General features: G+C 38.9%; 1 protein-coding gene across 3 annotated transcripts in view; it reads left to right on the top strand.

Moving 5' to 3' along the window:
- Positions 1-22,563, top strand: part of SORCS1 (sortilin related VPS10 domain containing receptor 1) — a 711,184-nt gene extending 688,621 nt beyond the window's left edge. The window contains exons 24-27 of one of the 3 annotated variants that reach the window (XM_069098910.1): positions 1,844-1,943; positions 16,578-16,683; positions 16,820-16,980; positions 22,299-22,563. In XM_069098910.1, coding sequence (XP_068955011.1) covers positions 1,844-1,943; positions 16,578-16,683; positions 16,820-16,980; positions 22,299-22,378 — 447 coding nt within the window. In that variant the 3' untranslated portion in view covers positions 22,379-22,563. The other 2 variants (XM_069098911.1, XM_069098909.1) reach the window with 2 other exon arrangements.
- The last annotated feature ends 5,421 nt before the right edge of the window (positions 22,564-27,984 follow it).

The raw sequence follows: 27,984 nt of genomic DNA, 5'->3' as shown, positions 1-27,984 counted from the left end.
GATGGTGCCATGAACCCTGAGCTACCCTGGAGTACCTGGGCTGACACAGACCTGACTTGGCATCTCCTCTGTATTGGATCCATCTTCACTCTTTCTGCACAGGTGCAGATAGGACCTGCTTTTCTTTTGCTTTTAGCACCTCCCCAGGAGTGGCATTTAATTCCATCAAAATCCATAATGTGCTTGGCTCATTTTGCCCCCATTCTCGTGTGATCTTAATCTGTTTTCCAATTTAGTGAGACCCACAACGACTGCTTACTCATATATAGGTTATAGTGCATTTGCTGAATGTAATAAAAAGCAACAAGAATAGTGTTAATAATGCTGGCTGCGTGAGTGAGTGAGCCACGGCTACTTTTATCTTAGTCTCAACTTTCTTCTTTCCACTCTTTCCCTGTACTAAAATTTACCTCTTACTATTATCAACCAGGCAATTAAACTGCCGAGTGATACATAGTCTAATAGTCATAAGATGGGGGGAAAAGGCAATAATGTCTCACCTAATAAACAGTAGCTAGGTAGCACTCTGAGCATGGAGGCAAGAAGACCTGAGTTCAAAACCAACCTCAAATACTTACTGGCTGAGTGACTCTGGACAAGTCATTTAACTCTCTGTCTCAACTGCACAATGGAGATAATAATAGCATGTACTTCCCAGAATTGCTGTGAAGATCCCATGAGATAATATTGTTAAAGTGCTTAAACATAGTGCTTGGTACATAGTAGGCTCTGTATAAATGTGAATTCTTCTTTCTTTCCACTTATATCATTAACATGCCCTGTGATGACCATCTGCTCTAGCAATGTAATAGTTCAGAGCATTTGAATCTTGGTTGGTTTTAGGGCATCATTCCAAGGGATCTAAGGACAGACTGACACCCAAGATCAACTAAGAAAACATTAAGAATTCAACAAGAAGTAAACATCATCCCAAGGTGAATGATGGCCAGAAAGCATCTAATCAGATTTAATTAGCATTTACAAATTAAACTGACTTGACTGAAATGAATAACATGGGGAAGACAGCCTGAAATTGATGGGAAAGTGTTTTCCCTGACAGCTTTTGAGAAATCCCTGAGAAGCAAAAACATATCTGAATCAAATTAGATTATATTTTGTACTTAAAACCCAGTGCACATGTTTTAATCTTGCCTTTGAAAATGTGACACAAACAGTTATGTGTTAAATTTGTTATTTTTCCTCCCTCTTGCTGGTGCATATTTTGTGACCATGAATATTATAATTAATGCATTAGCTATATGTATTGGGAAAAAAATGAGCATGGCTAATACTCGTAAATGCGGGTGAGTATTAGCAAATCGATTAGTTAGGCCTGTGTTAGGCCTAATGTTTACAGCCCTGTGTTTACACTATTGTCAGCTATAATAATTTTTAGGCTGTATATTTTACATCACTGATACCTGCCAATAAAAGAAAATAGACTCAAATTTCACAAATGTGTGTCAATTGTCTGTGTCTATATAAATCATTATTTACACATGACAGATATCTCCAAGGTCTAAGGTCACATGAATGTTAATAAATGATTTTCCTTTACAATTAAACTTTGACCAAATGAATTAATTAGTTAATATGTATTTCTTTTGTCACCTTAGGTATGTACCTCATAATAAGATTGAGATGACTACCTATAATCTGCAATCTTTACATATATATGGAATGAAATATATATCTATATAATAAAAATAGTACAAAATATATTTTCAAATGATTGTTATCTCTAATGCCATTATAAATTCTAAGACATGCTGGTCTAATATATTAATTTCTACAATAGTACGACAGCCTCAATAATATTCACTTTGATGCCCTTTTCCCCCAGATATCAGAACTGATGATTCACAAACTGAACCAAAACTCCATCCACTTTGAACTAAAACCTGGAATACGTGTTCTTGTCCATGCTGCACACTTAACAGCAGGTCAGTTTTTGTCCTCATGTTCTATGTTATATTGTATGTGTTTTGGTTCCTGTTTATATTTCAATATTGCAAGACTGAAGTATGTATGAGGATAAAAATACTGGATTCGGAGTTAAGAAATCTAGATTTTGTCTTTGGATGCTCCAGATCTGAGTATAAGGGTGGAGTTCTGACCAACCCCATTGACCAACCAGTAAACAGAATAACTAGGTATGAAGAAATTTTCCTATAAACTCATGGTAAGGGTTTGTGGTTAAGCCCTTAAACATTCTGAAAGGATCCCAGGGATTTTGGTCATTGGATGAAAAGCAGATGAAACATCTTATGATTGGATGAGAAGATCAGCTCATACCTCTTGAACTACTAATAAAAAACAAGTTAGTAAAGCAGTGAAGGAATCAAGAGATGGAAGAAACTAAGTTTGAAAGCTGAAGAGCTAATCCCTTGAGAAGGAATCACTCTTGTAGGAAGGAGTCTCTCCATTTCTGTCTCTGTCTCTCTACGTCTGTCTGTCTCTCTCTTTCCCTCTGTCTCTCCTTTCTTTCTCTTCTCTCTCTGTCCCTCTCTCCAGTCCCTCCCTTCTTCTCTCCTTCCCTCTCTCTGTCTCTGTGTCTCTGTCTCTCTCTGTCTCTGTCTTTCTTTGTCTCTATGTCTCTGTCCATCTATCTCTGTCTCTCTCTTCTTTCTCTCTCTCTATCTCTGTCCCTCTCTTTGATCCCTTCCTTCTTCTCTCCTTCCTTCTCTCTGTATGTGTGTCTCTTTCTCTGTCTCTGTCTTTCTTTGTCTCTGTGTCTCTGTGTGTCTCTCTGCCTCTCCCTCTATCTCTCCCTTTCTCCCTCCATGCCCTGATTAACCATGTTATCAGAGATTCAAAATGACTGGCAGATAATGCATCCAGAAGATCAACAGGGACACAGATGGATACACAAAGATAGTTTTCTCCCAAAGAAGTAAGCCCTTTCAAGCAGTGTGATTCCCCCATCGCAGAGGAGAATGCTTGCTATGGTTTCCTGAATGGGCTCCCAGTAATTATCTGTGTATGTCCCTCACCACCATCTAAGTTCAAGTACCCTTTCCCCTTAAATTCTGTGAGTATTTGTAGAAGAATATGCCTCAGACTTTGGGGGAGAATGTTTTATTTCAACTGTTGTTACTGTACCATTTCATAAAAACTTTTGCTAAAATCTAATTTAGGCTGCTAAATTTAGGCTCATGAGAGACAGTCCAAGAAACTCAACCTCTCAGTTATTCCTAGAACCAGGAGTAAGTAATCAGGTCGCCCTCTTAAGCCCAATTGTGAATGTGTGCATAATCGAGGAGTGGCTACAAAAGGGATCCTTAAAAGGAATCTGTGTGACCTTGGACAAGTCTTTTAACTTCTCTGTGCCTCAAGAACCTCATCTGTAACATGCATGTAATATTTGAAGTACCCATTGATACAAATGATATCATGGATGTAAAAATACTTTGCAAATGCCAAATCACTATATAAATTTAAGTACCAAGGTGAGTAAATATTCTTTGTCATCTAAATTCATCCAGGGTGCCTTTCCCTAGTTATTCCTCACTGATAATTGAAAATCATAACAATATTTTAGAATGTTTCCTTTTTTTTCTGCTTTTTCATGGGCTTTGTCAGGGGTGTTGATTAATGGTTAACACTTTATGTTGTCAGCAGTAGATATTTGTTTATATAGAAGTTTATGTTATCATTATGCCATGTAGTATAATGGTATTTGTTTGGCTAGGCCTAACGAGGACTTCTAATTCAGGGAAAATAGTGTCTTTAAGAACCCCACTTTGGTTGTGAACAGCAAACAGTTGGCCTGCTGAGAAATAAATATTGCTCCAAAAATTAGATATCATACTTACATTCCTTTCTCAGGTAAAGGAGTCATGACTCCCATTTCATGCTGTTCCAGGGCAGCCATATTTCCAAAGGTCCTTTCTTGCTGAGAGTCCAAAAGTTTCAGGGAATTTCAAGGAGATTATCCATTATTGTTTTGAGTATGTCTCAGGCAAAGGAGACAGTGTGTCATAATGGGAAGAGCACTGAATCATTTCTGGGAACTGGATTCAAATGCTGCCTCTGAGGCTGACAGCCTAGACCTTTGTTTCCTCATGGTAGTAGGAGGGGTTGGACTATATGACCCATGAATTCCCATCTACCCCTAACTCTATGATTCTAAACAAGAAATTGTTTAACTCTTGACTTCAAAAGTTCTAAGTTATCAATTCCTATAGGAGGAAATGACAAGGCAAAAGTCTGGGCAGGAAAGATGGACGAATGAGAGAAAGAGAGAAAAGAAGATAGCTGGACAGGGAGAAAGAAGAAAGAAACATACACATGATGAGCAATGGGTGGGGGGAGGGAGCTGAGAGGCTGTATGACATTATGAATGCTAGCATCATCTCATGGAATTACAGAATTTTATTTTATTTTCAACTTATGGAATAAAACAAGTATTTCCATAACATAGTAAAATAATAATTAAAGGTGATTGTACATGAAACTGCAAATCTATCATGTATAATTGCAGAATTATGGAATTTTAGAATTAAAAGGAATATGAAGGCAGCTAGGCAAAGCAGTGGGTAGAGTCAGGAAGGCCTGAGTTCAAATCCAGCCATAGATGCTTACTAGTTGAATGAGGCTAGATGTATAACTTCCTTCAGCTTCACTTTCCTACTCTGTTAAACAAGAGGGGCTGGACTCACTAGACTTCAAGGTTACTTCTAATTCTAAATTTATGATGCATCTATGTCTCAGAGGCAGACATAGTTGATTGGAGGCACTGGTATATACCTATAGAAAAGAGAAAGTCTGTGTTTGAATGATGTCAGGATAGCCAATGGATTTGAACAAGTTAGTGAAAAAGTACAAATTGAAACAAATAAACCAAGAAAGTCTTACAAGGTTACTTTGATTAAGTTATTTAGTGATAGTCTAATGACTTATTGTCTTGGGGTAGATGAATCCTAATTAGAGTTCAAGGCCATATTCATTTGCTACACCTAGCAATGGGGGATTAAGGGCAGAGAAAGTTTAAATCTATATTAGAATTAAGAGGATGTGCCAATAGTCCCTGTAGACAAGGTGAAAGGACTAGAGAATAATCTGGAGAAACAGAAACAGTAAGAGATCTGACATCCTGAGCTAGGTGAGTAGAGGGATAAACTAGGAACCAGAGTCAGAAACCAGTGGTTACAAAACCAGGGAAGAGACAAGCAAGGAAAGGCCTGTCTGCATCTCTTAGTACCATGCAACGAATTGTCCTTACACAAACTCTTATATTTCAATTCCTTATGGGAATTCAGGAACAGCTTACCTGAAATTCTTTGGATAGGGGTTCTGAATCTTAGAGTTCAAGTTTGGTATATGGTGCATATAGCAGGTACTTGATGAATGTCTATCGATTTGTGATTGGAGAATTTTTCTCTCTTTTGCATTTCACACTACCTCCAGCTTGATCCACACTCCCCTCATCCATTTCATCAGTTACCTCATTGACCATTTCAACTGACTTTTGTAACAAACTCCTGGAGATCCTCTAAATTTTATTGTTGAGTTAGAATTGTGTCAAATCAAATGTCTGCTAAACAGACGATTATGTGGGGTTTGCTGTAATCCTATTTGTTGTCACTGGATTTGATCTGTATTCTTTATACATGTGGGAGGTTAATTTCAATGGGGATTTTCAAGTGTTGGTGTACAGTTGTGAACATGATTAACCCTAACCATACAGTTCTTTTCTGGCAAAAGAATTGCCATCTCTTCTCATCAGAGTCTAGGTAAATTAGAAAAGCATAAGAAGTTTAGAAATTGTAACTATTATATATAAAACCTTTGTTTGCTGGTTGAGGGAAGGAAGAGAAAAGCAGTGTTGCCACAAATACTATAGTAAAATCATTATTAGGCCATGGATACTGCTAGGGTTAAGAAGAAGCAGGGTGGGGAGGGGGTGAGGAGAGGAGGAGCTGCCAAGTTAAAATAGAGAGGAGTTGCATCAAATTCTAAATCTCCCTTATCTTCCTTCTCCCCACTCCCCCCCCCCAAAAAAAGGTCCATTGTTTGCAGCATTTCATTTCTCATAAGCAGTGTTGATAATAACTTCCTAGGGAATATTACAGCATGCTGTTGCATTCCATTAATTACACAACAGATGTTCAACAGCCTTCTTTTAAAAATGTTAGACCCAGAGTATGTGACTGGAGAGAGAGGCAGTGCATAATTTGGGTTCTCTCTAAGGGAAAAGGAGCTGTCTCCTTCTAGGAATTTACTAGTCTTCTTTTTGATTTCAAATTCTGTTCCTTTTTTGGAGCTTGCTGCTTTTTATGGGCTCACAAGGTAAGCATTTTTAGATATTTCGATGCCATTAAATACTGAATTTAGGTTATTGTTGTTTTCTATCTGATATCCAACTTGGGGGAAATCACTAGAATTCCTGCCCACTCAATTCTAAATTTTTGAACACTGTTTGAATCTCAGAGTTTGCTTCTTCCTAATCCTGGCAATGTTCCTGCATTGACTCCTAAAACTATCCCCATATTATTCTAATAGAAGTAATAATGAGGAGATGATATTAAGAAAGATAGTAGATAAAAGAGGGGTAAGTGACTTGCCCAGAGTCACACAGCTAGTAAGTGTTGAAGCCATAGTTGAACTCATGAAGTTGAGACTTCCTGATTCCAAGATCTGTACTCTACCCATTGTGACACCTAGCTGCCCCTGGCCTAGGGTAATGACAATTTAAAGAAAGTGTCAAGACATAGAAGATTGTAGAAAAATCTAACAAATATTGTTGGTTTATGTTAAGCTACCCACGAGCAGCTTTCCTGAGGACTGCTGCTGTGAATAGCTTTCAAGGTTCTGATTGTGTAGTAGAGCAAACTCTCTATTCAATAACAAATCAGAGCAAAACATTCACAGAAAATGAAGGTACAGCATTCACAATGCTACAACTTATCTCATAAAATCAAGTACAACATTCACCATGTCACAACTCAACAACTTATCACTAAAATGGCCACATAATTTTCACCAAAGTGGTCACATAGTTTTCAAGAAAGAACATTCATTTAATCAATCACAAAATCCTTAATTCAATCACAAAGTACAAAAGTAAAAGTTCTCCACCCCTAGGTCACAGTAAATCATAATCTTCTCAGTCAGTACACAATATCCAAGTAAAGTCTTCTTTAAGCTTGACTGGAGACTGGCTCTCAGCTTCCATGGTTCCTCTTCCATGGTCCCAGCTCCAACTGTCACCTGGGTTCAAAGACAGGCAGCTTCCAACTCCTTCTCAAGTTCTTGTCAAGTCCATATTGAGGTTCACAGGGTCCAGTCCACCTCAAGTCCTTCATAGTTCCTGTTTCTGGTAAGACAAAGCTTAACAGAGCCACAATAATATTCATGAACATTGCTGGTACCATCATCAATTCACTATCTGCCTGTGAAATCAACTCAGACCCACTAACAAGGTCTGAGAACTCAACACAAATCATCAACATAGAAATCAACACAGACCCACAAAAAAGGTCGAAGAGGTCAGCACAAATCATCAGTAAAGTCCCAGGACCTCTAAAACCCTCCTCCAGGATTTCTGTAAACATATAACCAGAAAATTCTCTTTCAGGGCTTCCAGTAAGGTCCCAGGGCTTCTGTACAAAGTATCACAAACAAACATCAACACAGAGCAGACAAACAAAGTGCCGGGATACCACAAGTTTTCTCCTTCTTGACTCTGCCACCACCTCTTTTCAGTTCTTGCCTCTCTAGCCTGGAAACTCTCCTTATATATGGTCATTAGCTCCTCCCCTTCCTGTTGCAGGAGTTCATGAGTTCTAGGGTTCACAAGCTGTGAGGTTCACACATTCTGTTTCTTAACAGATTTAATACAAGGCTCAAAAGAAACTTGAACTGAAACAAGGTGTTAATTCAATAGCTGAAATAAGGTGTGAACTACTTCTGTGCTTGCCATTACAGTTTACTAGTGATGAAGAAGAGGACAGATTCAAAGACAATTCCAAGATTTTGAGTCTGGATACTTGAAAAACTGTTTGCCACTTAGTATAGGCTAAGAAATCAGAAGAGGAGCCAGTTGAGGGGGCATGTTGAATTTAAAATGACAATATGACCTCCAAGTGGAAATGCCCACATTTGGCAGTTGGATAGACAAGACTGGAGCTCAGGGAAAAGGACAGTTCTAGTGAGATTTGGGGGCATCATTGACATAGAAATAAAAGCTGAAATGACAAGAATAGAGAAGTTCCTGGGGCAGCTTAAGAAGAGAAAAGCAGAAGGACAAGCAAGAACCAAGCTTTGACAGGGTCCTATGTGGGAGTATTGATCTCATAGGACACTGCATCCCCCAACAACTTTGGAACCTGGTACCACTGGCTGACTGAGCTGTCAATCAACATCAGCCCAGTCAGTAACCATTTTAAATGGTTGGGGTTTTTTTGTTTGTTTGTTTGTTTTTGTTTGTTTGTTTTTAACCTTGGCCGATTAACCAACCCAACTGACAACTGAGCCAACTAGTGACAAGTGTCAGAAGAATATTTTAGATTAAAGAGGTCAACTCATGCTTCTCCTCTCCACTGATTCCACAAAAGGAGGTAGTCCTACTGATTTTCTCCTTCACCACTTTTAAGTGATTACAGCATAAGGAAAAGAAGGGAAGGTGAAATTCCTGGGAAGAGGGAATGGGAGTATCTCTAAGGGATTTTTGCATTTTAAAAGAAGATTTTGTTCTTTAAAATCACTGGGCACATTTAGCAAGTATCTGCTTTCAACATGGAGTAAAAAGTCATATTCATGTCTTGTACTTATGCTAGAGGTAGCATGGCATATACTTATTAAACTATGTGACTTGGGGCAAGTCATTAAACTACTGTCTCCTCAGTTTCCCCATCTATAAAAGGGAGATAATCATAGCACTGTGAGAAATGCTAGCAGTTTGGTTTCCACAGATTCTATAGGATCAATGCATGTTGCAAAAAAAAAAAAAAGATGTTACATTGGACATGCAGGAAGGTATAAATCAGAATGAGGGGAGAAAGGGCAAAGTGACCCTATCTAATCATATCTGGAAGACATCTGTAAGTTTGGAAGAGGCCTGGGCTAAACTGGCTCAAACCAGCCAGGGTCAAAGGATGGTCATTAACTTTTTATTAACACACATGCTTAACTAGCCTCATACATATTAGCTGACACATCCCACATAGAATTAGCGCCTCATTATCCGATCATGGAACCCTCTGCAGGAGGGAACATATGAAGGAGTAATGTGTAGTGGGCAGGTCAGAAAGATTGTAACCCAGAAGAACTGGAACCAATCTCAGTTCTGAAGGGAGGAACAAGGCAGACTCAAATGGAAGGATCATAAAAGGGCTAGCATTTGTCAGGTTCTCTATAGTCTTTTGGAGAGGCTACCCATTTATTCAGAAAGAATAAATGTAAACTAAAGGTAATGAAAAACTTCCTGGCTTTCCAACGAATATTGTTTATTGCTAGACTAAGTATGTTTCTAACAGCACCAATCTCTCAGGCTTGTTGTGAGGATTAATTGGGATGACATTTGTAAAGTACTTTGAAAACCTTAAAGCTCTACATAAATGCTATTTGTAATGATGATGATATATTCTATATGCATGTTTGTGTATATATACATACACATATGTACACTCACATGCATATGTGTGTAACATACATATATATATACACACATATACATATGCAGTAATAAATTTGAATGATGGGAGCTTCTTGTTTGGCTTCTCTGTCCACCTTAAAGATCATACTAACTACACCCTCTAAGGTTTGGAGCTGAGAATAGATGTAAAATAGCTGACACTAAGACAACATTTTCAGCTTTGCAAAGTATGTTATAAACGTGATCTCTATTGAGCCTCCCTACAGCCTTGTGAGGCACACGCTACCAGTTATTATCTCCATTTTTGCAAAGGAGAAAAGTCTAAGAGACGTTGAGTGATTTTTGGTAGTCTTACAACTAGTAGGTTTCAGGGACAGGATTTGATTTCAACTCTTCCAGTGGCTAGAAGTCTTTACACTATCCTGGACTGATCTCTTTGTCTCTAACATAGATTTTGCCAATATAAGACTCATCTGACTCAAGTCCATCTGAATGACATGGCAAGGGGTACATATACATACACACACGTATTTTTTTCCAAAGGGCATCAGAACCAAGGGCATCAGTTGGAACAGAAAAATGAATTAAATGAGAAGAAGCATGATGTGAGGTATGGGAGGAAATTAGCACTAACCATTAAACACTAATTCTCCCATGTCCTAGGAGTTAACTTAATTGTCTGAATGAGAAAGTGACTGTGGGAGTTAGTGGGGACAAAAATGAATGTGCCACTGAGTCAGGACTATATTACATCCATGATTTAGATGAATGGGCCAGACCAGCTAAGAGGCTGATGCCTGTGAACCAGTTAAGAAATGATTAAAGCATGAAACAAAATCTTAGTAACAAATGAAATTGAGTAGCTGTGAATTTTATGAAGGTTAAACAAATTATATCTTATAGATTACATTCATAGTATAATACCAAATATGGAAAGTGCTTGGAAGTTTGTCATAAGAAGGCTCCAATATGGCTTCTCCCCCTGCCAATGTACATAGCAACTGGTCTAGGGCTTGACTAAAGCTGATGATTCTTAGAGATTTTCTTGAAGAATATAGAGGTGAAGTCACTTGCCCAGGTTCACACAGCTAATAAAGTCAGAGGCAAGATTTGAACCCAGGTCTCCCTGATTCCCAATACTCTGTCCATTATGTCACCCTGCTATCTTATATGTGTATGTGTGTGTGTTAATGTGTGTATTATATATGTGTGTATGTATATATGTATATTATATATGTATGTGTATATGTATATATTCCACTATTTCATGAGTAAACATAAGGACAGGGCTCTGCAAACTGTAAAGCATTATATTAATGCTAGATATGAAATTTTAGTAGAGCATCTAGGTGGTAGAGTAAATAGAATGCCTGGTCTCTAGTCAGGATCACTGATTTTCCTGAGTTAAAATCTGGCCTCAGACACATACTAGCTGGGTGACTCCAGGAAATTTACTTAACCTTTTTGCCTTAGTTTCCTCATCTGTAAAATAAACTGGAGAAGGAAATGGCAAACTACTCCAGTATCTTTGCCATGAAAACTCTGCATGGGGTCACGAAGAGTTAAAACTAGACTGAAAATGACTGAACAACAACAAAATAAAACTTTAATGATATCACAGAGTTACTGAGGAATATTTCCTTCTCACTATTCTTCTTCTGCTTCTTTATAAGCAAGTGTGTTGGGCTGGTGACAGTGGGGATAAAGAGATATCACAAGGGTGCCTGGGGTGCTGGCCATCTCCAGGTAGGCCTTGAATTCCATATTAAGAAAGAGACTTCATTTCAAGATGGGTTTACATCTGTCAAGAACCTTGTGAAAAAGACAATATAGCATATCTGGCTTCTGCCTCAATTGCATATGGCTTAAGAGCTAACAATCTGTTTTGGCATCAAAACTTTTTTTTTGGTAATATAATTTTCTCTCTGCATTTTCAAAAACCATCCATGAAAACAGGTTAATGTAAGATGCGTATTTGTTAGGCTTAATTCAAATGCCAGAGACAATGAAATCAGGATGAGCTGGTTTCAAGTCCTGACTCTAATGCATGCTAACTATGTGACCATACATGGGTCACAACCCCCTAGTGCTTCTAGACTGCTCTTTGGGACTATACATTATAGAGGAGTTGCCAGTCTGAATTTGTGCGTGGATTTCCTCTGTTTGGAATACTCCACTCACTGATGTGCTCACAAGTAAACTTGGGTGAAGGCAGTTTTCATTCCATGAAATCTCCCATAATTATGAAATTACCAGTCCATACTACCACTCCCCTTATTTTATTTCAATTTAGTTTGATTTTTTAAATTTGATTTCCAATGAATGTGTCATTTTCTTTAGTCCACTCAATGCCTGACATCATGTGATGCTCATAGTAGGTATTTGGAGATTTTTTTTTCTGTTTGTATTCTGGCTTAATAGATGTTGGAGAGCAGTGGAGATGAGGAAATGGGTGTCATTTAACACAGAGAGGGAAGACACATGCAGAAGTAACTCCTACTAAATCTTTTAGCCTATTTGAACCTTTAAATAATCACACCAATTTTAATTTAATTCATCTGAATGGTAAAATCCGTTGTGTGTGTGTGTGTGTGTGTATGTGTAAATGTAGGAGTTCACACATGCCTCTCCCTTCACCTGTGCTCATAAACAAGGAGGTAGGAGATACATTTCTACCCACCTTATAGTCATGTTTCTCTTTGTCCCTGAATAATGGCAAACCGAGCACTCAGCAGTTTTCCTCCCCAGACTTTACCTTGTTTAGTTGCTACTAGGGAGAGACTAATTTATGCTAATTCCAAGAACAGGCTGCAGCCCATTTATCATAAGAGTTTCCATTCCTCAGCAAAACACACACAAACATACCTAAGTGTTAGGAAAAGTGAACTATGCAGCTGCTGCTGCTGAAGCAGTAATAGGATTGTTTCTATGAAGGGCCCCGGTCTGCATCCAAAAGTCACTGAACAGAGAGGGCAGAGGTACTCAAACCTTAAGCAGTGCTAATGCTGCCTACCCACAACCACTCCTACAGAGGGACTCACAAGATAATGCGAATTTAGCATGCAAGATACTGGCACCAATTTTTCTACAAGGTTCCACCAATTGCTTTCCAGTTAGGAAGCTTAAGCCAGAATGACTAAGGCAGATGTTTCTAGCATTCTGCTATGAATGATTGGGAACTGAATTGCAGATTTAACTCTAGGGGAGTATATGAACGTGGGGAGGGAAGTAGAGAGAGAGGCAAGTGTCCATTTTCCCTTGAATACATGTGCTGATTTTGTCTCTGGGAGTCTGTTTGCATTTTGTCGTTCATTTAAAAAAACAAATGCTCTTTTAAAACCAAGAACGATGTTCTTTGTTGTTCCTGATAGTATTGACAGGGTTGTAAGTACATAGTGTTTGAAAGAGCATGGTAGGAAACCTTAGTTCACATCCTATGTATGCCACTGGCTTGCTGTGGATGACCTTGGGCAATTCACTTAGGATCAAAGGGTGACAGGTGTAGGAAAGGGGAAGGAACAAGAATTTATTTAGTGCCTACTATGTGCCAGACACTGTTGAGAGTTCCATAAACAATGCCATTTGATCCTTGCCACAGCTGTGGGATTTAGTTTGTTCAGACATTCCTTAACTGATGGGTATCACTGAGTGAGTGTAGATTGATTATGCCTTCCTTTCCCTGAACAAAACCTCCATAGTTTCCTCTGATGAGGAGCCCCGAAGCCAGAACTAAGATTAGGTATTTATTTGCCCTAGGCAAGATTTGTAAATTCTGCTCCCCTGTGTTTCACCATCCATAGGAGGCTTTGGGCTTTCACTGGAATAACCTAGAACTTGATTTATCACAAAATCAATCCTTGTATACCAGAGCAAAGCTTTCCGGAATTAGAAATGAATGCATTTATGAAAAGTAGCATTTGAAAGCTTGTGAGATCCCACGGCATGTGCCTTTGAGGGCTGTCTACTTTGCCTATTCCTAGTCTCAGATCTGCCTGAAGCATCTCTCAACCCCTCTGGTACTGGCACTTCCTTTGCTTAGGTTAAGAAGTACCTTGTTTTACATCAGTATTAGATCATTCTTGCTCTAGGCATCCTCTTACCCTGAAGCCTCCCTAGTCTCATGGCCACTGGCCTGACCTCTCACATACACACACTTCACAGGCAAGTTGTCCCCAAATTCCCAAAGCAATAAAAAGTGCCTTGATTTCAAAGCCTTTGGAAAACTGAACAGACTAAAAGTATGTAAGCCTGTTCTCTTAGGAAGAAGACTTGACTTTTGTTTCTCATTATCCCTTATATGGGCTGTTTAATGGGAGTGAGTCTTGGAGGAGATTGCAAACTAGCTGGGTTCTAACCTGGAAAAGAGAAGTTTAGGGTAGATCCAGGTGTCAGGGATTGTCAGTTACCATCAATGGCTCAGTAGGCACCTATACTGTCAGATTTGCAGTTGGGCAACCATCTCCCTCTTTACTTCAGACAGATGAGCTACACAAATGATGTTTAAAGGTCATTCACACCTCTGAGTAACTGACTTTGTATAAATGGGTCACTGCCCTAGAGTTGGGGAAGGTATGCTCGATTTTTTTTTTCTTTCTGGTTGAGGTATGTAATATTTTTTAAAAATAGCATGTTCCAGCGTTCAAGAATTTACTAGCAAGCAGAATCATTAAAAGTACACAAAGTTAAGAAGGGAGGTGACTGAAAGGTTGGAGGAATTCTTTGGGGGGGTAACCCAGAACCTGTAAAGCACCTAGGAAGGGGCAGTGTGTCCTTGAAAATGCATTTTGGCAATGACCTCAATTAATTATGCTCTGGAGTTCTGATCTTACGAAAATGGTGATGGGGAGAAGAGTGAAAAATTCCAAGGGCTCATTTAAGTAGGAAGGTATGGATGCTTATTGAGAGCAGGGTAGATGACCTAGGGGTCGACTTTCTTAGACACTCAGTGTGTTTACATTTGTCTGTGTGTGTGTGTCTGTGTGTGTGTGTGTTTTCCAGTAAAAGAGGAGAAATAATGCACAAATAAAAGTTTTTCATCTTCATGCTGTTTATTTTAATCCTTTCTTGGAAAAGTGATGAATATTAAAACACATACACACACAAATGGGTGTATGTATGGAAATCTTCAAATAAAAACTGAATGACCATGTAGCCAGTATAATATAGTGATTATTTTTCAGGTATTGGTTGGGCTAGATGCCTTCCGAGGCTCTTTCCAACTATGAAATTCTGTGATTTTGTATTTTGACAAAGAGGCATACACATAGTTTCTCTTTATTTACTAGTATACATATTGTTCCTCACCCCAGAGCCCCTCCTCCCTAGTAGAATGTTTCTCGAGGACACTGACTTTTATTTTTATCATTGCATCCCCAGTACCTGGCATGTTTTATAGTAGGCACTTAATGTATTGTTGAATGTGATTGAGATGAATTGGTGCAATTAATTATTTCCATGAAAACATGACAAAAAAGGAAATAATGTTATAGGGAACAGTTATTGCCATAGGAACCATGTTATAAATAGGGCACTGGCCATATGTCATTTTAGAAGAGTTTTTTTCATTATGGTTTGAGTATAATGAATTGGATTATATAATTCAGTAAACATTTATTAAATGTCTATGTCTAAGGCACTAAGCTAGGTTCCAGGCATGCAAGGGAAAAAATGTAACCACCTTTGTTTTTTTTTTCTTTAGCTAATTGGATGGTTGAGGGGAGAATGAGGAAGAAAAATATGTACACAACTAATTATATACTTGATAATTTGAAGAGGAAAAAAAGGAATAACGAGTGATGGGGAGATAAGGAAAAGCATTGTGATAGAAGTGCTATGTGAGCAAAGCCTTGAGGATTATAAAAATGCTAATTCAATACAATAAGCATTTACCTAGCACCTAATGTTTACAGAACACTGAACAAGGCACTGGGTAAAATGACAAAATGAAGAAATAATTCCTTTACCTCAAGGAATTTATATTCTATACTATGTGAAGATGAAGGAGTGAATCTCAGGCACAGAAAAAAACAATATATAAAGGCATGAAGATGGGAGGTAGAATATCAAGTTAAAGGAATAATTATTGAGTCATTGTGCCTAGAGCATTAATATAAATGAATCTAGAAATGTAGATGGAGGTCAGGTTGGGCAGGGTTTTCAACACTCAGCTGAGGAGCTATCATTTTATCCCAGAGGCAATGAGTCCAATGTTTGAGAAGAGGGTTAACCTAGTCAGATTTCTGGACACTTAAGATTAATTCAGTGACAGGAAGGAGAAGAGATTAGAAAGAGGAGGGCCAAAAGTAGCAAAATCAATTTTAAAGTCTGTTTCAGTAATCCAATTGAAACATAATGAGGACTTGAATTAGGGTCCTGTCCATGTGAGTGGGGAGAAGGGGATGAATGTGAAACATGTTTTAGGAGTTAACTCAATGGTTTTAGAAGCTGCTTGGACATCGGGCTGAGGGAGAAGGAAAAATCATGGATGACCCTAAGCTCATAACCTGGGTGACTGGAAAGATAGTTATACCTTTAATGGAAGTAAGAAAAGACTAGAGGAGGTTGAAAATAAGTTCATCTTATATTGGAAGATAGTGAGGTTCACTTTTGTTGTAGTTTGTGTCTGAGGTTTTGGGGGCAGAGAGATGCCTAGCTGGCACTTAGAAATGGGAAGCTAGAGTTCAGGAGAGAGATTAAGGCTGGATGTATAGGACTGGGAATTATTTGTATTGAAATGATCATTTGGAAGAAGGATAGATTTAAGGAATAGGATAATGAGTTCTGTTTTGAACATTAAAGGAATCTAAATTATTTTTAAAAATTACAAAATGCCTTTAATAGAGACAACATTATACTCCTTATACCCATGTATCTCCTCATGTGGGTTTGATGTTATTTGATGTTATTAGAATCTTCAGGGCTGTTTCTACCTAATACTTTTCACCTGTAACATCTCTCATCATTTCTTTTTCTTTTCCAGCCCCCCTTGTGGACCTCACCCCAAGTCATAGTGGGTCAGCAATGCTGATGCTACTCTCTGTGGTGTTTGTAGGGCTGGCCGTGTTCGTTATCTACAAGTTTAAAAGGTGCGTGGCTCTCCCTCTGCCCTCTTCTTCCCCCAGCTGCCAACTCCACCCTCCTTGCCCCAGGTTAAAAAGCGTGATGTAGCAGTGACATCTGTCCTGCGTGCATAGCAATTGACAGTTTTTATTAATGTTTTAGGAAGATCCCGGGCCTTAATGTTTATGCCCAGATGCAGAATGAGAAAGAGCAAGAGCTGATCAGCCCAGTCAGTCACAGTGAAAACAGGCCCAATATCACTCAGGCTGAGCTGAGGAGCCCTGGCCAATTTATAGATGACAAGTTGGACCCACAGCCCATAGGTAAATAATTTCCAGTAGCCAATAGCTGGTCAGTCTGGATAGTAATTGGCTAAATCTCTTCTACTCCTTTTTCCAGCTTAAGACCCCTGTCTTCTGCTCTGTTAATTAACATCCTTGGTAGGAACTAAGCTAAGCTGTCAATTTACTTTCCCTTACTTTGTTTTTACTTCAACAGAAAGTAAAATAATAACATGAGGGCTTCCTGTCTTTGTCCAATAGTTTTCTCCTTAGTTGTCTCCTTTCTTTCATAAAACTGCCCTGGGACTCTCACTAACACATGCGGTTGCTGACATTTATGTGATATGAGAGAAAAATATCTGTTCTGAGAAAACAAAATCTTAGGGGTAATGGATGGCATGGTAGAAGGGTTAGGGTGGGATGTTTCCGGGAGCGGTAAGTATGGACCAATAGTTGGGTGCACCAAATTAAGTGGGAGCCACAACACAGAGGAGAGAGAGTATCCTCTAACCAATGACAAAGGGGGAACCACTGGTGGGGGTGGGATGGGGATGGGGTGGAGAAGACTTTCAGGTTGATTTTCCTAAAGTAGATACTACTTCAAAAATCTAGCAGTAATCTAGAAAGGATTTCTGGAGGATGAAGAGGGATGCAAAGCATCCTGGGGATTTGTTATGGAAAAGGAGCAACCAAATATTCTATACTGTATCCTCATGGAGTAAATTTCACTTAAGGAAAAAGAATTGGGTGGTGGAGGGAGATGCTATCACTGAGGGGAATGCCAAGTGCCTGCTTTGTTTCCTCCTCACCCTGCAAATAGAATCCAAGGTGCACTTCAAATATATTTAAAAGAGGGCTCCCCTTTACCTGCAGAGTTGCTGATTTCAGCGAAGTTGTGCTTGGGAATCAGAGAGCTAGAGGGAGATATGCTGCTCATGCCCAAATTGCTAAATGCTCTTTATATGGAGCGCCCCACTCCCCTTTCCGCTAGGAAGCTAAACAATAAATAGAGCCACATTTTGGATGGTAACTTTGTCCCTGTGGTTCCTCCAGTCTGTTCGCTTTGGGACTTGGAGCTCTAAATGGCCCCCTCTCAGCCCTGTACTGCAGACTTTGGCTGATGCATTTTATACATCACTGTGCACGCTTTACTCTAACTTGATGATACGAAGTCGCCTGGAAGCCCCTTACATATGACTTTCAATATGTTACTGGAAAAAATGAGTAGCTAAATGAAAACATAACCCTGTCTTTAAATGGATACGGGAGAGGTCTGTAGATGTATTCAGGGAAAATTTCAACGTAATAACTCTGCCAGTATTGTAGGTAATAATAACAACTGCAGTCACATCTGGTGTCCAATTTTCTCAAGGCATTTTCCTCTATTTGGGGAGACAGGGTGATAAATGTGTAATTGCTTTGGTTAAAACAGGGGAAAAAAAGCTTTTCTGTCCTCAAGTCCAGAGCAGTATTCACCCTGTGTAGTCATTTTTAAAGCTTCTAAGTGAATTTTTCTTGGGTCATTTGATTCTCAATCCTATTTCCAGAGGTGGGAAGCCCAGTTACTGTTTACCTTATTAGAGCAGGCATCCCTCCTTCTACAGGAACATCGCTCAGCAGATTGCAAAGTCTTTGACACCTTTTCATTTCAAATGTCATTAAATGAGTAAGTGTTACACATTTTCTCTTAGGAGAGTAGCTTTACCCTCCCCTCCCTCCCCTTCTGCTCAACCTGGTGAATCATCTCTCCGATTGAAAAGAGCAAGACATGCCACTCCACCTTCTACGCCAAAGCGGGGACCTTCCGGGGCACACTTTACAATTTAAAGGAAAAAACCCCAAAGGCGGAGACCTGCTGATCGGGAAAGAATTTCGCTCTTGTCGAGTGCATCATCGTTTCCTGTCCACTAACTCTATTTTTTTCCCCTTTGTTGTTCTGTTTCCTATTTTGCCAGGAAGTATTTCCATAGTTGCTGAGAATCAAAGCACAAAAGAAATCCCTACCTATGTAAATGTTTGAATGGAGGACGCCAGTAAAAAAAACAAACAAACAAACAAACAAACAAAAAAATCACAAAAAAACAAAAAACAAAACAAAAACAAACAAAAACACATTAAAAACACTCACTGCATCGGGACTTTTTAATTCTTCAGACACAGACAACAAGGGTTTTTAGCTTTAAACCTGTGCATGTGGACATGATCCTGAGAACACGTTCGGAGGGGCGGTGTACAGGTGCTCTATTTTAATGGAAAACGCTCCCCTCTTCCCTTTCTTCTTCTCTCTCTCTCTTTTTCTGATCCGTCGTGTTTGTAGGAGATTCATAACAAATAGAGACCAAGGAAATCTGCATGTATTTTTTTTGGAAGTATTCTTGGCTCTAGATTTAACAGCAATTTTAGCACTAAAGCCTACTGGGTTGGGTTAGCCACCCGAGGCAATTTCGTAAGACACAAAGGAGATGCCACACAGGCGTTTTGAAACCCTGGGCTCTTTCTCTGTTAATTTCCCTTATTTCTGTTTTCCTGTTTGATTTCCCTTCTGTCCCTCCATTGGACAGCAGTGGCTCTTCATGCTCTGTGGCTCCAGAGGGAAAGGGGGCAATCGGTGCAGATAATGGGAAGCATCTGGTTGGGAAGAGTGAGACAAGGAGATAAATTGAGAATGGACATTTCTTTCCCATCCATTTATTTCTAGCAGTTCCAATATCCATGTAGAAGGGACCCGTCCACTTCCTTCTTCTTGTAGCCCGTCATGGCATGGGTAGGATATAAGACCCAATTTTACCACTAAGTTGACCTTTCATTCATTATTTTTCATTTCTGAACCAATCCATTTTTTTTCCTATGTCCCCACTAGCATCTTTATTTAACCCTCTCACTCCCTAGTGGATCAAGGCATCTAACTGCCTCATCCTTCCATTTTTTTTTCAACCTTGATGTTAGCTTTCCCCTCTTCCTCCTATTTCTGAATATAAATTTCACCCCAGCTTTCAGATTATCTGATAAACATTCACTTTAGATTCTGTCCCATTGAATTACCATTTTCACTAAAGACTCTTACAAATTTCTCTCTGTGTTGACTTTGCCAATGAATTGGGAGGTAGCCTTGATCAGCGGAAAGAGCATTGAGTTGGGAGTTGAAAGATCTTGATTCTACCCTTGTCTTTGCCAATTACTGTGACCTTGAGCAATTACTCTGTATGGGTCCTAGTTTCCTCTATAAATTGATAGTTTTTGACTCAATGGACTCTAAACCCCTCAGTGAAGAGTCTACAACTAATGTGGCTCCCATACAAGAAGAGAGGTCTAGTTCCATACATTGTACCTTCTGTTCTAGAACCCCCAACCTCAAGCCTTTTTTAAAATTGTCATCAGGTTTACCCCAATATATATATATATATCATATGTGAGAAGGTACTATTTAAGTTAGCTTGAGATTGGGTATACACTTTGGAGAAAGCATTCAAAAGAGTTGTTTCTGCCTAACTAGAACCATGTGGTCAAATGATTGTCCATTCATAATGTCAATTCACTTGGAAATGTTATATTTCTGTTACTATATGTTTGGTTCCTCTCTCCTCTGCTCTGCCCCCCACCCCTGTCCCACACACACACATATTACTTTATGTTGATGGTTACTCTGAAGAAAGAAAACATAATGGTTGTCACAACCCAATCCCTTCTCATTGTAAAGTGGCAATGTGCATGTGACTTTAAGCTGACTCAAACTCTTAAAAGGTTGTCAGCACCATATTTAAAGAAAGCCCATTTTAGGAACTACACAGTTCTAAGAAGAATAAACCAAGGTTTGTTAGATAGTGAAGATGATATTTTTGGCTATTTTGATGGTCCTGGTAGTGACACCAACACATACACACACATATCCATGAATGTTCTGTTACCAATATAAGGGGGAAAAAAGGAAAGGATAAAGTAGGCAGAACATAGCAAAGCAAGTCAGTTTTTAAAAAAAAGTATGATGGCACTCAAATTAGTCAAGGATCTTCCCAGGTGTGGACCAGAAAAACCACAGAAGAAGGCATAAATAGACTGTAAAATAGAGGAAGTATAGGAGAAAGCCCCAAAGACTTAGGAGTATGGAGATTCCAGAACTAAACCTCAAGAGTAGGCTAGAACAGTCCCATCTTTCTACTTTGGAGCTTAATCTTATCACTCACCTGGGGCCTTGACATAGAACTTGATGGTTTCTAGGTAATACCTATGGTGTAGTGAGTTCAATATCCATCATCGAACCAGCCCCAGAAGGGACTGTGTATGTCTCATTTTGTGTCAACTCTAGAAGAAGGGTTGTTTGGGAGCTTTCCTAAGCTTTGCCAACAGTCTTTTCTGCTTGGGAATCTAGGTTTAAACTTAGAGGTTGGATGTATTTAGTAGTTATCACTTTGGTGCTCCTGTCCCACAAAGACATACTTGACCTATTCACTTAAAGGTTTCTATTTTAATCTGGAAGATGGAGTGATTAGAAAGCAGCAGAGGAATCTTATTTAGTAACAACATAGGAAAGGCTTAGATGTATAGTTCCAGTGTCATTAAATGTAGAAACAGAACAATCTTCTTGACCTAGTGTTAGAATCAGGGGTGGGCATTAAATATTAGTCATTATGGAGACTGGTCACTAATGACCACTTTGAAAAATAGCAGCTCTTGTTATCTGAGAATGAGGCATCAGGGGAGGGTGGAAAGAACATTGAATTGTAGGAGCTGAGATCTGGGCCTTAGCCCTAGCTTTGCCACTAACTAGTTATATAACCTTGGGGAAGTCATTGTTCCACTCTGTCTTGGCTTCATTTTTCTCATTTTTAAAATGAGGGAATTGGACTTGATGATCTCTAATATTCTATATTGCTTAGAATATTCTATATTCTGTTCTAACAGGATCCAATTCACAGCAACACCACCCTTACCACCCCTAGAACCTCCCATTCTCTTGAAGATTACCCCTGAGATTCAGGCACTAGGCCAAAGAGTTATGGGAAGAATTAGTTCTCTTCCCTGTGGGCTCAGTTATGTTTTCCAGAGGAGGCATCTAAGAGGAATAGGGCTTAAGAGGGTACCAAGTGCCTACCCCTATTTGTCAGTAACAGAGAGGGAACTTCAGTAGGATTGTGGTTGGTTTAAGGAGAGATTGATTGGTCAAAACACTGGAGGAGCCATTATAAGAAACAGGCAAGATGCAAGGCCAAACCTAAGAGTCAGGTCTGATTTCAGACCTTTCTTTAAACCCTGGAAAAAAAATGTGCAAACCTCACCCTAAACAAAGGGCCAGCAACTTCCTTGCCTTGTTACTAATTAGACTCACCCCTCCAAAATGCAGAGGTTGGCTTTGCTTTTTTCAGGAGTTCCAAACAGCAACTTCCAGAGCGATGGGACGCTTGACAGCTGTTCTGTGTTTTCCAGAATTCCAACTGAGCATTGAAATCCCTCATTAGCCAACTTATTTTTATAGGAAGCCAATTAAAAAATGAAAGTTTTCTTATCGTATTGGAACTACTTCTAATTTTAAAATGACTTTTTTGATGTATTTTTTTGGTTAAATAAGATGTAGTGTAATGTATAATTGCTATTGTTTATTGCTTTTACAATCATATTTATTAAACAGATAATGTCTCTAACTTTGCTGCCTCTGTGTATCTGTCCCTTTATTGAAAACTCTTGTTGTGGCTACTCCCTTTAGATGTGTGGATAATATTGAAGGGTCTCTCGAGCTCTCTGTAGGGGAAAACCTTTTGAATAACGGGGTGCTCCATTTTTACTATGAAGTCAAATCACGTTCTGCATACTAAACTTCAACATATATCTTCAACTGGTGTGATAGGTATCCTTTGCTTTCCTGAATTATTCCATTTTAATTAAGAATATATGCTGTGCTAACAGAAATAATGAGTATGTTCTTGCTATTGTTAGAAAGCAGATATAATGCATAGGATAGAGGAAGAAAAAATATCCTTTCTACATTTGTTGACAGAGTTGTACCTAAGGTAGGATGACAGAGCTTTGTCTCCGAGTGAATAATTTAAAGAGTGCCAATGACACTATTCTACGAGTGATTCCTCCTATGCCCACCCTAAAAACAGCAGTCTTCTAGTATGCTTCCTTCTCCTTCTTCTTCTCCTTCTTTTTCCTTCTTCTCCTTCTTTTTCCTTCTTCCTTCTCCTTCCTCCTTCCTTCTTCTCCTTCTTGTTCTTCTTCCTCCTCCTTCTTTTTCCTTCTTGTACTCTTCTTTCTGCTTCTTTCCTTTTCTCCTCCTCCTCCTCCTGTGCCCCCTCCTACCCTTTTCTCTTCCCTTTCCCCTTCTCCTTCTTTTTCTTCTTCCCTCCCAATGGTGTTGTGGGAATATATATCCTAGAAAAGTCTGCTCTCCAACTTGCCACAGTTTTAGTGGGGGAAGAGGGGTCAAATTTTACCCTCAGGAAATGTATACAGAATCCCTTCCAATGTTGTAGCTGCAAGCACCCCAAGCGTCCTCAGGTTTTGCTGCCAACACAGGTTCTTAGATCTGCTTTGATAAAGGAAAGCAACTCAAAATGGGTTAACAAGCTTACTTTAATCAGTCAAACATATATCGTTTACCTAGTTCAGGGGAAAGAGGTCAGCACCCCGAACTTCAGAGTATACAGACAGAATTATCAAGACAGAAACAGATCAAGTAGACAGATTTCAAACTGTCCAACCATTACATCCATACCCAATCAACATCTGGGTTGCAACATCTGGGTTTTTCAAAGCCGGGGGGCTCTGGACAACGGCTTCCCAGAATCCAGATCAAATCACAGAACACTTCTCAAAGTGAGCCCCAAAACAAAGCTACACATCAGGGCTTATATAGCCTTCTCCTGGCTCAGAGAATGTAACAACCTTTTGGACCCACTGGCCAATCAAAAAGTATCTACTGAAAAACAAGCCTCCCACCCCAGGCTCCAGGTGCACTTTAGCCTAGGGGCAGGGAAGATCTTCAAATTTGCATTCCCATTACAAATGTATGATTGAAGAATTTCACTGGGATAACCTGATGTGTCAAGGAATTCATCTGCAAAAGCTGCTTTCAAGGTGGGACAAAATCAGGTATGTCTGACCACATACTTTTTGGCTTTGTGATCCTGTTTTTGGTAACGACCACTAAACACAGCAGGTCTTCCAGGTACTAATATAATTCAGTAAGTATTAAGCACCTACTTGGTAATGCACTATAACTCATACTTGATCTCTGATTTCATGGAATTTTTAACCTAGTAAGGGTATATGACAAGGGATTTAGGTAATTATAACACAGAATAACATATCAGCAAATTATAGAGGTTGTGTATTCTCTTTTTTTGTTCAAGGGAGAAAATACATATCTAGGTCCAGAACATAATGGTCCCTTAATTCTTCATAATCCTTTTCTAGGTCTGCCTAGGTTAAAATGACATTGTCTTAATTGAAAAGCACTTTTCTGTTCTAAAGTAATACAAAGCTACAAGTTATCTCTTTTTTCTTCAATTAATAATAATCATAATAGCTAGCATTTATGTAGTATTTTGAGCTCTGCAATGATCTTTACAAATAGCATGTCATTTGATCCTCATAACAGCCCTGAGAGATAGCTGTTATTATTATCCCTATTTTACATATGAGGAAACTGAGGCAGTCAGAGGTAAAATGACTTGCCCAGAGTCACATAGTATCCGAGGAAATATTTGAACTCGTGCCTTTCTGACTCCAGGTCTAGGGTTCTAGCCTTTGCTTCAGGCTACATTCTTTGTGGACTCATTTCTTTGAAGTTTTTTTTTTTTATGTGCTGTAATGGCTATGTCCTTTCACACTGTGATAAACGAAAAACCCAAGAAACAGAGTTTCTGGGTAATTAACAATTTTAAGCTAGCTAATAATCAATAAATTTATGGTCAATGGTTTCTTTTAGTAACCAAAGACAAAACCACGGAGAAGCTGAAAACTTTTACTTTTGGAAAAGTTAACCCCTGACAGGTGAAAATCAACCCTGCTTGGTAGATATTTAATGAGGAGGTGGGCAAGGAATCTTCAGCTCCCCCTGTTGAGAATGTGCTTGATTACCAGACTAAGCCACCTACAGCAATATAAACAGGGAAATTCATCTCTACCCAGTCCCCTCTGGTTGTTTTTCTTTCTTTTATTTTTCTTCATAAGCTAGGTCACCCTAAATTTTAATAGAAGGCTTTGAAGATAACATTGTTCTCCTTGGTGAAAGAACTCACCCAGACTAGAATCTGTTTACATTCTCCTCCTTTCCTGGTTTGTGGGGTCTGGCCCAAGATTGAGAAGCATGTTCCCTGAGGATTGGGGATAATCCATCAATCAGCCATGTCCTTCAGGGACTGAGTGACTGACCTACAGAGACTGGATCCTAAATGAGGAAATAAAAGAGAAATATCCTTATTCCTCATATAATATTTGGTTGTTAATATTAATAGCAAAATAATGATTTCTCTTGCCACCAAGGAAATATGATGTACCCCTTTTTTTTTCTTCCCTCTACCATGTGTTCCAGATCACTCCCTATAATTCTAATGTAGGGAACACGTTGACTTAATAGGAAAAAAAACATTTGTGTCAGAAGACCTGGAAATGATACCCTGCCAGCAGAATTATAGATTTAATGCAGGAAGAGTCTTTAGAAGTCATCTAGTCAACCTCATTTTATAGATACAGAATTTGAGGCCCAAAGTGCCGAGGTGATTGCCAAAGGATACCAAGTGGTAAACCTGGCCTTCAAACCTAGCTCTGGCTCCAAGTGTGCTATTATATAGTACAGTCACTTTATCTCTAAAACTCAGTTTTTTCTGCTATATAAGGAGGATGATATAATAATACCTCCTTACTAAGTTGTGAGGATGAAATAAAATGGTGCACATTAAAGTGCTTTGTGACAAAAGTGAATTTTATACATCTAGTATTCTTTATACTACAGAATATCATCTTTATCTCCCTTTCCTAGGAGTGGGAAGAGCTCTAGGGTTAGCATCAGGAGATCTGCTTTTACTTCCTCTCTGACATTTTCTGTTTGACCTTGGACAAGTCACTTGTACTTTTTTAAACTGTAGCTTCCTCAGTAAAATTACAGGGTGAGACTAAATGACCTTCAAGGCTCTCCTTCTAAATTGTAACACTATTATCCAACCTAAATTACTATTACAAATGTTATTATAATTACTGCTACTTCTAGTAGTACTATTATTGCCATTATTATTATTACATCCAAAATAAAAGGCAGGGCAGGATATTTCTAAATTTTAGGGTCAAAGGCTGCTTACATTTTGACAAAGTTTCTTAAATCCAAACCTTCTCTCACCTTGCTTACCCCTTTCATGACATTATTTCTAGTCCTTGGAATTCTATAGTTTTTCTCTCTTTTTTTTATTTTTGGACTGCAACTTAAGTGGAAGTATTTTCAGAACCTTGTTTAGGTACTAATTTGATTCAAGATAATCATAGGTTGGGAAAAAAGAATGTTTGTGAGAGCTGGGATTTGTCTTTTATGTTTTCAAGTCTGTTTTCTGAATCCAGGTAGACCAGCCATCACTCTGATTCCTTTTATCATAAGGAACAACATACACACAACCATATGCACATACACGTGTCCCCTTGAGAAGTAGCTAGGTGATACAATGGATACAGCATTGTGTTTGGAGTTAGAAATATCAAAATTTGAATCCTGCTTCAGACACTTATTGACTGTGTGATTATAGGGAAAATCACATGGTCCTCTCTAACTCACTTTCCCTTTCTGTAAAATGGGGATAATAATGGCAACTACCTCACAGGAGGTAGTGATAAATATGTAAAGTGCTTTGGAAACCTTAAAGTGCTAAATAAATGCTAATTTTGTTATTGTTATAATACACATTTATATATTAGTCTCAGAGTCAGGGAGACCAAGGGTTCAATGATTTCATGTCCTGGTTCTGCCACCAAATGGTTATGTGATGCTGGTCAGGTCTTCTCACTTTTTAGTGGCCCAAATAACTTTTGAAGACTAGAAGTTGGGCAGAAGATTCCAATCTGCATTGGCAAATGAAGCTTATATTACTAATAATTCCCTATGCCAATGAAATCACAAGTCTGATAAGAAAAGTATACGTGTAGAAATATATACACATACATACAGGCACTTTGGTGATGCAATGGATAGAGTGCCAGGCCTGGAGTCAAGAAGACTCATCTTTTTAAATTAAAATCCTTCCTCAGATACTTATCAGCCCTGTGACCCTGGGCAAGTCACTTAACCCTACTTGCCTCAGTTTTCTCATCTGTAAAATGAGCTGGAGAAGGAAATGGCAAACTACTCCAGTATCTTTGCCAAGAAAACCCAAATGGGGTCATGAAGAAGCAGACATGCCTGAAAAACTAAAAACATATATGTAAGCATGCATTATTTACATACTTATGTGTTTACATGTATTTGAGTATATTCATTTAAAATTAGGGAAGAAGACTAGATGGTCTACTGAGTTCCCTTTTAACTTTGTATCTACGACCCTATATAATATGGCAGAGTATAATGGATAGAGAATTGGCTTAAGATCCAGGAAGATCCAGGTTGATGTCTCAACTCTGGCACATTCTGGCTGTGTCACCCTGGGCAAGTATTTGAACCTCTCAATGTCCTGGCCAGCTCTCTAAAGTGATAAGGCTATAACTTGCAGATGAAATGCTGGCCTGCATTGGTAGAAGGAGCTTCCTCAATTGAGCATTCCCCATATCAATGAAATCCCAGATTTCACCTCTGTTCTTATTCATGCAGACACATACAAATGTGTATATATTCATACATATGTGTGTGCATACACACATATGCATCAGCAGCTAAGTAGAGCAGTAGATAGAGAGCTAGGACTGGAGTTAGGAAGACCTGAGTTAAAATATGGCCTCAGATGCTTACTAACTTTGTGGCCCTGGGCAAGTCACTTTGCTTTTTCCTGCCTCAGTTTCTTCAGCTATTAAATGGAGATCATAATAGCACCTACCTGCTTGGTGTTTGTAACAATAATGCAATATTCACAACAC

The sequence above is a fragment of the Petaurus breviceps genome, unplaced genomic scaffold, assembly GCF_028583685.1.
Source record: "Petaurus breviceps papuanus isolate PSGF00001 unplaced genomic scaffold, PetGlider_PUasm1.0 37, whole genome shotgun sequence".
Classification (NCBI taxonomy): Eukaryota; Metazoa; Chordata; class Mammalia; order Diprotodontia; family Petauridae; genus Petaurus; species Petaurus breviceps.
This window is presented reverse-complemented; position numbering and strand designations above follow the sequence as displayed.